This window comes from Physella acuta, unplaced genomic scaffold (assembly GCF_028476545.2).
Source record: "Physella acuta isolate Inbredline_101_S28 unplaced genomic scaffold, ASM2847654v3 ptg001504l, whole genome shotgun sequence".
Lineage (NCBI taxonomy): Eukaryota > Metazoa > Mollusca > Gastropoda > Physidae > Physella > Physella acuta.
The window spans coordinates 86,887-102,194 of NW_026733019.1; the positions used below are offsets into that span (position 1 = coordinate 86,887).

Genomic DNA, 15,308 nt, shown 5'->3' on the forward strand with positions numbered 1-15,308 from the left:
ACACACGACACATAATCTAACACAAACTTAGGACACACTTCACATAATCTGACACAAACTTAGGACACACTTCACATAATCTGACACAAACTTAGGACACACTTCACATAATTTGACACAAACTTAGGACACACTTCACATAATCTGACACAAACTTAGGACACACTTCACATAATCTGACACAAACCTAGGACACACTTCACATAATCTGACACAAACTTAGGACACACTTCACATAATCTGACGGTAGCTAGGACACACTTCACATAATCTAACACAAACTTAGGACACACTTCACATAATCTGACACAAACCTAGGACACACTTCACATAATCTGACACAAACTTAGGACACACTTCACATAATCTGACGGTAGCTAGGACACACTTCACATAATCTGACACAAACTTAGGACACACTTCACATAATCTGACACAAACCTAGGACACACTTCACATAATCTGACACAAACTTAGGACACACTTCACATAATCTGACGCTAGCTAGGACACACTTCACATAATCTGACACAAACTTAGGACACACTTCACATAATCTGACACAAACTTAGGACACACTTCACATAATCTGACACAAACTTAGGACACACTTCACATAATCTGACGGTAGCTAGGACACACTTCACATAATCTAAAACAAACCTAGGACACACTTCACATAATCTAACACAAACCTAGGACACACTTCACATAATCTGACACAAACTTAGGACACACTTCACATAATCAAAACAAACCTAGCACACACTTCACATAATCTGACACAAACTTAGGACACACTTTACATAATCTGACACAAACTTAGGACACACTTTACATAATCTGACACAAACTTAGGACACACTTCACATAATCTGACACAAACTTAGGACACACTTCACATAATCTGACACAAACTTAGGACACACTTCACATAATCTGACACAAACTTAGGACACACTTCACATAATCTGACACAAACTTAGGACACACTTCACATAATCTGACACAAACTTAGGACACACTTCACATAATCTGACACAAACTTAGGACACACTTTACATAACCTGAGGCTAGCTAGGACACACTTTACATAATTTGACGTAATACACAAACGTTTCTGAATTGACGTCTTGTGCTAGCTACAACATAAGGCGTATATTTACTGTATGGAATGTGGAGTATAGAGGAAGTATTGTAATTGTGCATATTTTTTAGACCTCCTGACTCGAAAAAAACAGTTTTGCAATCATCTTTGTATGTGTGCAGGGCCGGCGCTACCTATAAGGCGATCTAGGCGGTCGCCTAGGGCGCTCTCCGTAGGGGGGGGGGCGCCAAAATGGGTTGGAAAAACAAATTGAAAGTTTGGGGGGGAGTGCAAATCAAAAGATTGAGGGGGGGGGGGGGTGCAAGTCGAAAGTTTGTCCCCGGCGCCGGGAAGGGTCGCCTTCGCCTCTGATAATACGGGGGCACGAAAAAAATTGCGGAGGGGGGGGGGGGGGCAGAGGCGTGGCGGGGGGACATATGTCCCCGGGCGCCTGGAAGGGTTGCTACGCCTCTGGGGGGGGGTCGCATTTAATAAGTTTTGCCTAGGACACTAAATAACCTGGCACCGGCACTGTATTTGTGTGTGTCTGTGTGTGTCTGTGAACACAATAACTTGAGTACCGTTACAGCAAGGTTGTTAAAATTTCATATGTTAGTATTATACCAAATGTGTATTTCAGTTTCAACTTTTCAGCGATTTTTGTTAACTGGAAATGGAACTTATTCTACTTTCGGTTTGTCGATAGCCTATAGCTTTAGTACTTTTGATAGATAGATGAAATTTACTATATAAGTAAAGGATCTAATTAATTCCCTGATTTCTGTCAAATTTTAAATTATTTCCGGTGACCGGAAGTAATACTTTTCGCTATTTCCGATTTCTCAACAAACGTATATGAATTTGTAAAGTAATAATGATTGTTTGCTGTTCACTTGATTCGTAATTCTTTTGCTACGAAATTGAATTCTATTTTTAAAAGTTTAAATTTTAATTAATTTAAAAAATGATTAAAGATCATGTCTATATCCCGAGTTGCTACCCTGTAGTGTTATATAAGAATTTTTTTGAACGTTTAGGTGATACCAAGGTCTCATATAGTCCACCTAGGCCCACCTACATACCTAAAAGGTCCAACACACGATGCAATAAATCGCCATTCAGCTTAGTTTTTTTTTCTAATTCTTTGTCTCTTAGAGTCTATTTCCGTGAATGCAGGTGTATCTAAAAATAGATTGAACTTATTAATCTCAACCAACTTCGACAATCACTAAACTCCTGTCACAATCAAGTTTCGTGTATGTGGCTAAAGTCAAAAACTGTCTCAAGGACAGCCAAGGTCAAGGGTTACTTCTGGCATACGGGAACATTGGCACACGGGAACATTGGCACACGAGAACATTGGCACACGGTAACATTGGCACACGGTAACATTGGCACACGGGAACATTAGCACACGGGAACATTCGCACACGGTAACATTGGCACATGGGAACATTAGCACACGGTAACATTGGCACATGGGAACATTGACACACGGGAGCAATGGCACATGGGAACATAATTCATCAAATAGCCAGCTAGTTGTGAGAGAAAATTGAAATCAACATGTTAATAAGATCGCTTTAATTTAGATCACCTAAATTAAGATCACGTTAATTAAGATCAATTTAAATAATATCACCTTAATTAAGATCACCTTAATTAAGATCACCTTAATTAAGACCAATGAGCCTTTCCGCAAGTCAGCAAAAAAAAAGTTTCACCACGTTATTCGTGTCTGTTAGCTCTGGTCTATTAATAGATCAACAACCTTGTGATCTCGTTACCGGAGAAGGTCAGCTATTTATAGCTAGATAAACCAGATTTTGATAGATGAACTGATTGAAAAATGAACGGTTTGCTCAATGGTTGCTTACTGCTGTCGAGGATAGACAACATAAGCAACAGCACGATGCTTATGTTGTCTACAGAGAATGTCAGAGGAGGCAACACATAGTCTTATCTCACGAATCTGTTAAAATTCTAACATTCGCTTTCATTTAAATTATTTATTATACTATTTTCTTACACTAATTCTACCCCTAACCTTAATATTTACTCCATATCCCGAATCAACAACACTAATTCTGAATACCCTTAACATTAACTATAGTCCTTTAAAATTATATTTTATAAAACAGGCGTCTATTTCCTCACCATGAAACGATATAAGCAAAAGACAAAAATAAATGACATTTTCACAGAAGGTTGTAGGGGCCTATACACTGTCCAGCGTTCCTTACTTTCTGTAATCTTCTATCAATAAAAGCAAACCGGGTGATGTTTGGGTTCTTTGTTACTCACACACTTGCAGGTAAGTTCTTGATAAAGTTTGCTGTTCACTCTCTTTTTACCGGGAAAATTTGAGTCATTTCAAAAATCGAGTTTGAAGTGACCGAAAACTGACCTAGAGTGACCGCGGCCTACTCTACATTTTAAAAGTGATTGATTTAGAAGATGCGAGAAAAAAGTTGGTATTTGGTGAGGAAATAGCTCTGGTGCACCTGGGTTAATACCAGATTCTCAGAAATGTCTTGCCGTTGAGATTTGAGTGGCATACAGGCGTTAAAAATTGAAACGATTTACCCTTCAATTTTAGCTTTTAGCGTAACAGCTCCAGGAATTTAAACTTTTATTTTCTCCCGTTCTTTGACTACACACAAAAATAAACAAAGAAAAAATTTTGATAAAAGAAAAATACCTTTAAAATATATACTAATCAGTTTTCAAATAGGTGTGAAATTAATAATAAACCGGGAGTGATCTCCCCTAAACTTTCTCGAATATTCTGATATAAAACAACAGGGGATGGGAACTCGGGATATAGTTATGATTTTTAATCCATTTTAAATACTTAAACTTTTAAAAATATAATAGAATATCATAGAAAAAAAAGAATTGCGCACCAAGCTAACGCCAAATAAAGATGTTCGTAATAGTGCGCAATATTATTAGTACTTTATAAATTTACATGCGTTTTTTGAGAAATCGGAAATAGCGTAAATTATTACTTCCGATCAACGGAAATTACTCAAAATTTGTCAGGATGTAGAGAATTAGATCTTTTACTTACATGTGAAATTTCATTTATCTATCTGAAATAGTACTCAAGTTATAGGCTTTTGAAAAATTCAAAGTAGAAAAAGCACCACTTCCGGTTTACGGAAATCGCTCAAAAGTTGATACGGATCTACGATTTTGATAAAATACTTATATATGGAATTTCATCAACCTAGCTGTAACGGTACTCAAGTTATTGTGTTTACACACTTACACACACACACACACACACACATACGGACAAGATTGCAAAGTTATGTTTTTCCGTATCAGTGAGGTGTAAAACGTCGAGATTTGCAAAAATCTCGATTTTTTTTTGTATATACGAGAAAGTAAAAAAAAACCTAACAAGTACGCTTAAAAATTATACCTACATTAAGGGATATAACTGCCTCTGGAATTTCAACTTTTAATTTCCCCAAGCCTTTGATTACACAAAAAAACTATAATTACATGTAGATAAACGAAAAAACTCTTTAAAATGTATTCTTAACAATATTCAGGTAGGTTAAAAATAAACCATCTCTAATAACTGATATTTGATCAGATAGGGTTAAAAATAAACTATCGCTAATAACTGAGGAGGCAACTTGTAAAAGTCAACTTTTTGAAAAAGTAAAACATAGGTTGCTCTTATAGTCTTCATTATACCGTGGTTAATTAGTATTCTAACTTTTATTCTGAAAGGTATAAACATTATAAAGATACCAACATTATAAAAATTCCAACATAATTAAAAAACATCACCATTATAAAAATACCAACACAATAAAAATATTTCCATATAAAAATAACACCATATAAAAATATTTCCATATAAAAAAAAATCATATAAAAATATCACCGTATAAAAATATCACTGTATAAAGATATCATTATAAAAATAGCACCATATAAAAATATCACCATATAAAAATAGTACCATATAAAAATAGCACCATATAAAAATAGCACCATATAATTATAGCACCATATAAAATAGCACCATATAAAAATAGCACCATATAAAAATAGCACCATATAAAAATAGCACCATATAAACATAAGCACCATATAAACATAGCACCATATAAGTATAGCACCATATAAAAATATCAACTTATAAAGATAGCACCATATAAAAATAGCACCATATAAAAATATCACCATCATTAAATTAGCTTCAATTCCACCTCTAGCTGCGACATTTTGGTGTATTGTTTCAAGAATAATTATCGGAATAATTTGTTTATATTGAGTTTCATATTCTCATTAGAATGTTTAACCAAGATATAAATTAGATTGATTAAAAAATTGAAGCACAACATATTAACATATGAACTAGTAAGTGACCTCAAATAGACGAAGGTCATTTGATAACCGGGTAAGTGACCTCATATAGACGAAGGTCATTTGATAGCCTAGCTTTGTTGCGCGGTTTGACCTATGAATACAAATCACGTGACCGATGATATACTGATGGAGCTGAAAAAGTTGGCAATGTTTAGGAAATTCTAAGAATTTTATATATCTTAGAATGTGATGATCTTCCGCCCCCCCCCTTAGTTGATCTGCCCCCCCCCCCCTTAGTTGATCTGCCCCCCCCCCCTCAGTTGATCTTCCCCCCCCCCCCCCCCGTAAGATATAATCAATGCTGTATGCCTTCAGAACCTCAGTCCCCCCCCCCCCCTCCCAACCTTTCCCCGTCCCCTAGTTTGGCTAACAATGCACCTCCTGCGATAGCAACCCACCTCCCCCCTACCCCAATGCACCCTTTGAATCGAATTAAAGCCGGAGCGACTAGATCAATACAACCAGATCAGCCCCGGAATTTTGAATTCATTTGTTCCGGGTCGTCTCCCTTGCCTAGGGGACACAACCCGCGAGGACAAAGGTCCAGTGACGTCACGCATGTCGTTTGGTACCAACCCTCGTCTCAGTCATCCTTACTGGTCACGTGGGCAAAAGTCACCAATTAAAAAGTTAAAATTTCAGTTTTCAGTTGTTTTTAAACATCCGTTCCGGCTAGGCTCTGTCCTGGCTAAGATAGTTGGTTGTCCAAAGATTGTAGGTCTATCAATCATCCAACATCAAAGTTGTGCTTTAACCATCAGCCGTTAGAGGACTGCACGTTCTTAGTGTAGCAGCATGCAGCAGGTGAAGTAGATTTAGTACAGTTTGTAACGTCACTCGTGGACTTGTCTAGATAAGCAGCCTAAATATTTCTGGCTAACACTGCTCCAACTTAAGACTGGCTAAACATGGTTAGACCGGCTAAATCTGGTTAGACCGGCTAAATCTGGTTAGACCGGCTAAATCTGGTTAGACCGGCTAAACCTGGTTAGACCGGCTAAATCTGGTTAGATCGGCTAAATCTGGTTATACCGGCTAAACCTGGTTAGACCGGCTAAATCTGGTTAGACCGGCTAAACCTGGTTAGACCGGCTAAATCTGGTTAGACCGGCTAAACCTGGTTAGACCGGCTAAACCTGGTTAGACCGGCTAAACCTGGTTAGACCGGCTAAATCTGGTTAGACCGGCTAAATCTGGTTAGACCGGCTAAATCTGGTTAGACCGGCTAAACCTGGTTAGACCGGCTAAACCTGGTTAGACCGGCTAAATCTGGTTAGACCGGCTAAATCTGGTTAGACCGGCTAAACCTGGTTAGACCGGCTAAATCTGGTTAGACCGGCTAAATCTGCCCCTCATGACGTGTTGATGACGTGTTCCTGACTTCCCCAGGTCGTCACGTGACGTGTCAGCCAGGTATGTGGAGATGAGAGCAGTGACCGACCCGCACACAGACTCACGACTTTCTCTACAGGAATCAGAGGGTGAGTACACACTGACCAGAGGGTGAGTACACATTGACCAGAGGGTTGGTACACTACTGACTAGAGGGTGGGTACACCACTGACTAGAGGGTTGGTACACCACTGACCAGAGGGTTGGTACACTACTGACAAGAGGGTGGGTACACCACTGACTAGAGGGTTGGTACACCACTGACCAGAGGGTTGGTACACCACTGACCAGAGGGTGAGTACACACTGACCACAGGGTTGGTACACCACTGACCACAGGGTTGGTACACCACTGACCACAGGGTTGGTACACCACTGACCAGAGGGTTGGTACACCACTGACCAGAGGGTTGGTACACCACTGACTAGAGGGTTGGTACACCACTGGCTAGAGGGTTGGTACACCACTGGCCAGAGGGTTGGTACACCACTGACTAGAGGGTTGGTACACCACTGACCAGAGGATTGGTACACCAATGACTAGAGGGTTGGTACACCACTGACTAGAGGGTTGGTACACCACTGACTAGAGGGTTGGTACACCACTGACCAGAGGATTGGTACACCAATGACTAGAGGGTTGGTACACCACTGACCACAGGGTTGGTACACCACTGACTAGAGGGTTGGTACACCACTGACCAGAGGGTTGGTACACCACTGACTAGAGGGTTGGTACACCACTGACTAGAGGGTTGGTACACCACTGACCACAGGGTTGGTACACCACTGACTAGAGGGTTGGTACACCACTGACCAGAGGGTTGGTACACCACTGACTAGAGGGTTGGTACACCACTGACCAGAGGGTTGGTACACGACTGACCATAGGATTGGTACACCACTGACTAGAGGGTTGGTACACCACTGACTAGAGGGTTGGTACACCACTGACTAGAGGGTTGGTACACCACTGACTAGAGGGTTGGTACACCACTGACCAGAGGGTTGGTACACCACTGACCAGAGGGTTGGTACACCACTGACTAGAGGGTTGGTACAACACTGACTAGAGGGTTGGTACACCACTGACCAGAGGGTTGGTACACCACTGACTAGAGGGTTGGTACACCACTGACTAGAGGGTTGGTACACCACTGACTAGAGGGTTGGTACACCACTGACTAGAGGGTTGGTACACCACTGACCAGAGGGTTGGTACACCACTGACTAGAGGGTTGGTACACCAATGACCAGAGGGTTGGTACACCACTGACTAGAGGGTTGGTACACCACTGACCAGAGGGTTGGTACACCACTGACCAGAGGGTTGGTACACCACTGACCAGAGGGTTGGTACACCACTGACCAGAGGGTTGGTACACCACTGACCAGAGGGTTGGTACACCACTGACCAGAGGGTTGGTACACCACTGACCAGAGGGTTGGTACACCACTGACCAGAGGGTTGGTACACACTGACCAGAGGGTTGGTACACACTGACCAGAGGGTTGGTACACCACTGACTAGAGGGTTGGTACACCACTGACCAGAGGGTTGGTACACCACTGACCATAAGGTTCTATCAATTTTATTTTTTTTAACTGGGGCCCATAATTTTGTAACTGGGGCCATTTATATTTCGAAGTGGAGCCCATTACTTTATAAACTGGGACGCATTATATAGTTTAACCGCGGCTCAGTTAGTAGGCCCCACCCTAGGCAGGTAAACGTTGAAATGTAGGCCGCAGAAAAAAAATTGTTTTTATTTTGAATCCGTCAATCAAGTGGGCCATGGAATTCTGGTGCCAATCAAATAAACCTGTCATATCTTGGACTGGACAGTCTGTGGCATCGGCAGGATTAGCAGACCACCAAACTGATTTTAAACCACCAAACTGATGTTGAACCATCAAACTGGTGTTAAACCACCAAACTGATGTTAAACCTTTACACTGATGTTGAACCATAAAACTGGTGTTGAGCCATCATGTTGCTATTGAGCTCGGCTGTTGAAATGTTTTTCCTAGGTTCGTTCATTCGCTTCTTATTTTTTTAATCAAATATGATTTACCTGAGACAGGTGTTATACCAATGACTGATTCGTCATGCTGTTGGTGCTAATGCCGCCGCGTTTCATCTTCTCAAAGTGACGCTTTGTAGTAATATGTGCTCAAAACTTTGCCGATAAAGTTTTCAAATAATTTTTTTTTTTAAAAACCACATGACCTCGTTATTTACATTCTCATTGATAAAACAAAAAAAAAAAAAGGAAATTATTATAGCTTTTTTACTTTCTCGTTTACGAAGTATAGAGAAAGTATTGTTATCGTGCGAAAAAAAAAATCGAGATTTTTGCAAATCTGGACGTTTTACACCTCCCTGAGTCGGAAAAACATAGTTTTGCAATCTTGTCCGTATGTCTGTGTGTGTGTCTGTGTCTGTGAACACGATAACTTGAGTACTGTTACAGCTATGTTGATGAAATTGCAAATACAAGTGTTAAATCGAATTTGTTGTTCTGTATAAACTTTTCAGCGATTTCCGGTAACCGGAAGTGGAACTTATTCGACTTTCAATTTTTCAAAAGCCTATAACTCGAGTACTGTATCAGATAGATAAATGAAATTTCACATGTTATTAAAAGATCTAAATTTCTGCCTTCTTGCCAATTTTGAGTAATTTCCGTTGACCGGAAGTAGTACTTTACGCGATTTCTGATTTCTAAAAAAATGCATGTGAATTTAAAAGTACTAATAATATTCCGCACTATTGTAAACATTTTGTTTGACATTTGCTTTATATTAAATTTCGTCCACCTAACTTAAACGGTACTCAAGTTATTCGCTTTTTAGAAACCGAAAATAGAGAAAATACCACTTCTGGTTACAGGAAAGCGCTCAAAATTTGATACGCAACTACAAATTTCATATTTTATATAAGAAATTTCGTCAACAAAACTGAAACGGTACCCAAGTTATCGTGTTCACAGACACACAAACACAGACATACAAACATACATACATAATTGTAAAACTAAGATTTCTCGATTCATGGAGTTGTAAAACGTTGATTTATTCCACGATTATGATATTTTCTACTTCGTGTACGAGTACGAGAAAGTCAAAAAGGTATAGCCAAAGTGAAGTCTATTTAAAAAAACCATTTCTTAGAATTTATAAAAATTTCATAAAAAACGTTTTAATAACAAGCTTTTACGTAATAATGCACTAAAAAGGAGAAAATAAATTATACACTACTATTTAAATAAATATATATATATTGGATACCTTTACTAATATTTAGGAAAAAACCCACGCTTTTCTTTACAGTTATTTAAATAGTAGTGTATAATTTATTTTCTCCTTTTTAGTGCATTATTACATAAAAGTTTGTAATAAAAGTTTTTTTTTTTTTTTTTTTTAGTAGCCTACTTTACATGTTTTTATTTACAATAGAGTTACATGACTAAAAACATTGCGCGCCTATTGAACGTGATGACGCGTGTGGAGTAGAAATGCCTACTAAATTGGTCAAAAATTTAATTAATTCATACAAAATTAATTAGGCAACAAATTAAGTCAAATTGAATGTCATGTTGCGTTGTCTTCATGTCTTGACCCACGTACCAACTACGAACCGTATCTGTCAGTTTGAAGTGCCTGCAATTTCACACGGGCGTTTCGATCTAGACAGACAGACAGAGTGACAACATACTGACGACAGAAGAAGTGAGTTAAATAAAAGCTTGTAAAAAAATAGAGTAATTCGTAAACAATCTTTACTTGATTTCTAAATTAAGTCAAAGTTTGAGAGCCAGTGTGTGGTAAATTAATGAACGGTCCATGTATTGTGTCTAGCATCAGGACTAGATTTTGGATTATAGTTTGAGGTTTAGAACTAGATTTGGCAGAGTTTAGGCGAAGAGTTTAAATAATTGTGTCCATCCCGTGTACACCCCCCACCCCCTCCCCCCCCCCCCCCCCGTCAGCTCCCCCGTGTCACATATTCCGTGCACTCCACGCCCCCCCCCCCCGCTAATTCTATTAATAGAAGAAAAACAGACTAATGATGAACCGCGGTAACTGTCGTCTGCTGAAAAGTGACTTGTCTGCACGTGCTAGCTCCCCCATCCCCACCCCTCCCCAACATCGTTCGTCGCGTGGATCAACGGCAATTTTCGCGTCATCCATTTTGTATGAGGCATGCTGGGAAAGGCATTTCTCATTTGTTGGAGGGGGGAACTCATAAGGATGTTGTCTTTCAGGGAGGGGGGAACTCATAAGGATGTTGTCTTTCAGGGAGGGGGGAACTCATAAGGATGTTGTCTTTCAGGGAGGGGGGAACTCATAAGGATGTTGTCTTTCAGGGAGGGGGGAACTCATAAGGATGTTGTCTTTCAGAGAGATTTTTTTTTCTTTAGGGCTCGGATACATGGGGGCGGGGCGCGGAGCCTGGGGGGGGGGGTGGGGGGCACAGTTATAGGCTGTAACCTTTGCCCAAACATGTAACCTTGGCCCAAACATGTAACCTTGGCCCTAACCAACGTTTGTGCACCTGGACCATCTGGGAATTTGTCCCATTCAGGAAGTGGTTATAGCAAACGGCAGCACCATCTTAATCCTAACCAGTGACGTCACGGAGGTGGACAATGCTGACTTTTTACCTGGCTTAGAAGATTCCGTATGCACATTTTAAAATCCTTTACGTTCACATCTAGACAATTGCACCCGCCATCTTGAATGAGAAATGTGTTTTTCCTCCCCAGAACTCTTCAAAGATTTGAGCCAGATGCAGGAGACGTGGCTAGCAGAAGGTGAGTACATGTCAGTCACGTGACTGGACTGACGGTCATGTGATCTTCAGTGGCATCATGTCACCATTGGTCACCACGTGACCCTACCCTGTGATTTAGCTCCTGAGTCCACTCAGCATTAACTTGTACCTGGCTCGAGTTGGGGGGGGGTGTAAAGACATGCTACTAACCATCAGAGCTTCTTCCAGGCATCTCTTCGGAAGAAAGTCTACCGCCCCCCGAACGAAATGAAATTTATATAGAAAATATATACTTTTCACAGTTCCCCCCCCCCCCCCGAAAATTTCAAGTGCCAAACCCCCCCCCCCCCCCCCCGGAGAAAAAAGTCTGGAAGAAACACTGCTAACCATCACATCCAACTTACGCCTCGGTAAAAGATACAAGTAAACTCTACTTCCTCTGTTGTCTTGCCGCACAGGGAATTATCTTTTTATTCTGTGTCCTTGCTTTTTACATCGTTGATTAGCATATTAATTAATTAGCCACATGTAATTAGTTTTGATTCGTTTTTTTTTAAATGTAAACATCCAATCAAAGTAGACCCAATGAGGTTGTAGTGGGAGGGGAGGGCGTTGGGGGAGGGTATTGTGGAGGGTTTTCGTGGGGTGGGGCGGGGAGGAACGATAACACTGAGAGAATTGATCTTGCTGCGCTAATTGTGCTTGAAAAAATGGCTCAGGACAAAATGAGATCGTGTGATTGAGTTGGGAAAACTTTGGGTTGCCTAAAAACTGCTGAATAAATGAGTGGGTCGGCGTCAAACCCCACCCCCAGTCAGGTATCTCCACCCCCACTCCCCCCACCCCACACAAACCCAGCTCTGGCATAGTACGGTATCGTCATCACTCAAAATTAATAGACGCTCATTACAATTCACTAATTAAAACAAATGAACGGACTACGATGGTAGGGGGGGGGGATAACCCCCTATCCTTATTTACATTGGTAAATGTAAATTAGACCCTCCAAGTTGGTCAAGGTTTAGGTCAAGCTGTGTCCGTGTTGGTCAACAAATGTGTCCATCATGCGTCCAGCAACCGTCCATCATGCGTCCAGCAACCGTCCATCATGCGTCCAGCAACCGTCCATCATGCGTCCAGCAACCGTCCGTTATACATAGAGTATGAGCTCTGATCTCCGTTCTATGCTGGGTACCTATTTAAACTGGGGCAGCTCAAAGATATTTTTGTTGAAGGCCAACAATTTTAAACTTGTAGCACATCCGATACAATCTCTGGCACCCACACCCCGGCACCCTCACCCCGGCACCCTCAGCCCGGCACCCACACCCCGGCACCCACACCCCGGCACCCTCACTCCGGCACCCTCACCCCGGCACCCTCACCCCGGCACCCACACCCCGGCACCCACACCCACACTCCGGCACCCTCACCCCGGCACCCTCACCCCGGCACCCACACCCCGGCACCCACACCCCGGCACCCTCACCCACACCCCGGCACCCACACCCCGGCACCCACACCCCGGCACCCACACCCCGGCACCCTCACCCCGGCACCCTCACCCCGGCACCCTCACCCCGGCACCCTCACCCCGGCACCCACACCCCGGCACCCTCACCCCGGCACCCACACCCCGGCACCCTCACCCCGGCACCCACACCCCGGCACCCTCACCCTCACCCCGGCACCCACACCCCCACCCCGGCACCCACACCCCGGCACCCTCACCCAGGCACCCTCACCCCGGCACCCACACCCCGGCACCCTCACCCCGGCACCCACACCCCGGCACCCACACCCAGGCACCCTCACCCCGGCACCCTCACTCCAGCACCCACACCCCGGCACCCACACCCCGGCACCCACACCCAGGCACCCTCACCCCGGCACCCACACCCCGGCACCCTCACCCCGGCAGTAATCAATTCGTCACCCTCCCAGCCCCACCCCCTCATCATACCCCGTGCAGTGGAAGAAAACATTTTGCCATGAATGGGGGACTTACGGCGGGCTGTCATCCCAACATCCCTGGGGCTGACATCTTTCTTCTAGAATATTCTCTGGTCATCTTGTGGGGACACGTCAGCTGGCGGCTCATTAAAATATCTTTGAAGTCCAGCAACGGTCAGCGCTTCGTTAGGCAAGGGGGGGGGGCTTAAATTATGGGGGGTGGGGGCTTAAATTATGAAATTTGGGGGGGGGGGGCTGGGCTTAAATTATGGGGGGTGGGGGCTTAAATTATTGGGGGGGGGGGGGTAAAAATTATGGAATTGGGGGAGGCGGCTAAGTTATGGAAAGGGGGGGGGGGGGCGGGGGGGGTGTACTGTCGAAACAATTAGTGACAAAATTAGAAAATGATAAAAAGGCTCCCAGCAAACAATATCGGACTAAAGGTTCTACTGAAATTGACTCCAGACAAAACGGTTCCCTACAAAATAGTTTCCCACAAAACGACTGGCACCCCAAGACAAAAAAATGCTTTCAAATATCGTGGCAGCTGGGTACGATTGTCTTCAGGAGACGGGCGGGGAAACAACAAAATACGTCACGACATGACACGACACATACAACTTGACACAAGATGGTACAACACAATCCGATTCAATATCATACTTCTAGCTAGCCAGTCATTAACCCATACATCTAACTAACCAGTCATTAACCCTTACATCTAACTAACCAGTCATCAACCCACGCATCTAGCTAGCCAGTCATTAACCCTTACATCTAACAAACCAGTCATTAACCCTAGCTGAGCCACTAATGGAGGAGAAGAACGGAAAACATTTGACTTCTGCAATGTTTCCCCGACACCCGCCCCCAAATTTGTGGCCAATGTTAATCCGCCTCGCGCTGTTTGTCCGTACGGTGTTAGCTCGATTTAGCCGCCAGAGCAAACACGCCCGGGGGTAGGGCTGGCCGCAGGGGCCGCCGAGAGCAAACCCCCAGACCACGAGTGCCGCCAAAAACAAACACGTGACTCCCGCGAGCACACGACAAGACCATCGGCGCGCCAGAAGTGTTTGTGGCCGGAAGTTTGTCAACAACCTGCAGCAACCTGCAGCAACCTGCAGCAACCTGTGGCAGGTCAGCTACTACCAACGAGCAGTGAAGTGTTTTAAGAGAGCAAACAGCCCAGGTGTAAATACGTTTGTTTGTGACGTCCACACTGTGACGTCATCCAATCGCCACCAAGCTATTTTTAACTCGGATCTCTTCAAGTTTTCACAAGGGTTAAGGCTAGGGTTAAAATATAATCATAAGCTTTTAACTGCCCCGAACTAAACTTGATTAATAAAAGTTTCGGCCGCTCAAGAGATCTCTCACATATTGGAGCCATCTCTTGTGATCTGCCATTTGTAGACACCAGTGAAAACCAGTCGTCTGTGGCCCACACTTCACCACACAGGCTGTTTAGTGGCTTGAGATTAGCTCTATTACCTCCCTTTTTAAACTAAATGTATACATTTTAAATTAATTTTTAATTGATTAATGATTCATTGTGTATCTTGTTAGATAAAAAATAAATTAACCCCTTGTATTATCATCGAAAAAGCACATACCTGGAAAGTTTAAACAAAATCGGTGAATTAGAAGTGGGTAAAAATTGAGATACAAGATTTGCTACAAGCCATAAACAGACATTGTCGTTAATTGT

At 42.8% G+C, this 15,308-nt stretch overlaps 1 protein-coding gene across 3 annotated transcripts in view; it reads left to right on the forward strand.

Moving 5' to 3' along the window:
• The window catches only part of LOC131928450 (ETS translocation variant 1), a 59,511-nt gene that overhangs the window by 9,468 nt on the left and 34,735 nt on the right, over positions 1–15,308 (forward strand). For 2 of the 3 annotated variants that reach the window (XM_059284504.1, XM_059284503.1), the window contains exons 2-3: positions 6,869–6,960; positions 11,640–11,687. In XM_059284504.1, coding sequence (XP_059140487.1) covers positions 6,903–6,960; positions 11,640–11,687 — 106 coding nt within the window. In that variant the 5' untranslated portion in view covers positions 6,869–6,902. Of the gene's footprint in view, positions 1–6,868; positions 6,961–8,734; positions 8,902–11,639; positions 11,688–15,308 lie in introns of those variants that run through there. The other variant, XM_059284505.1, reaches the window with a different exon arrangement.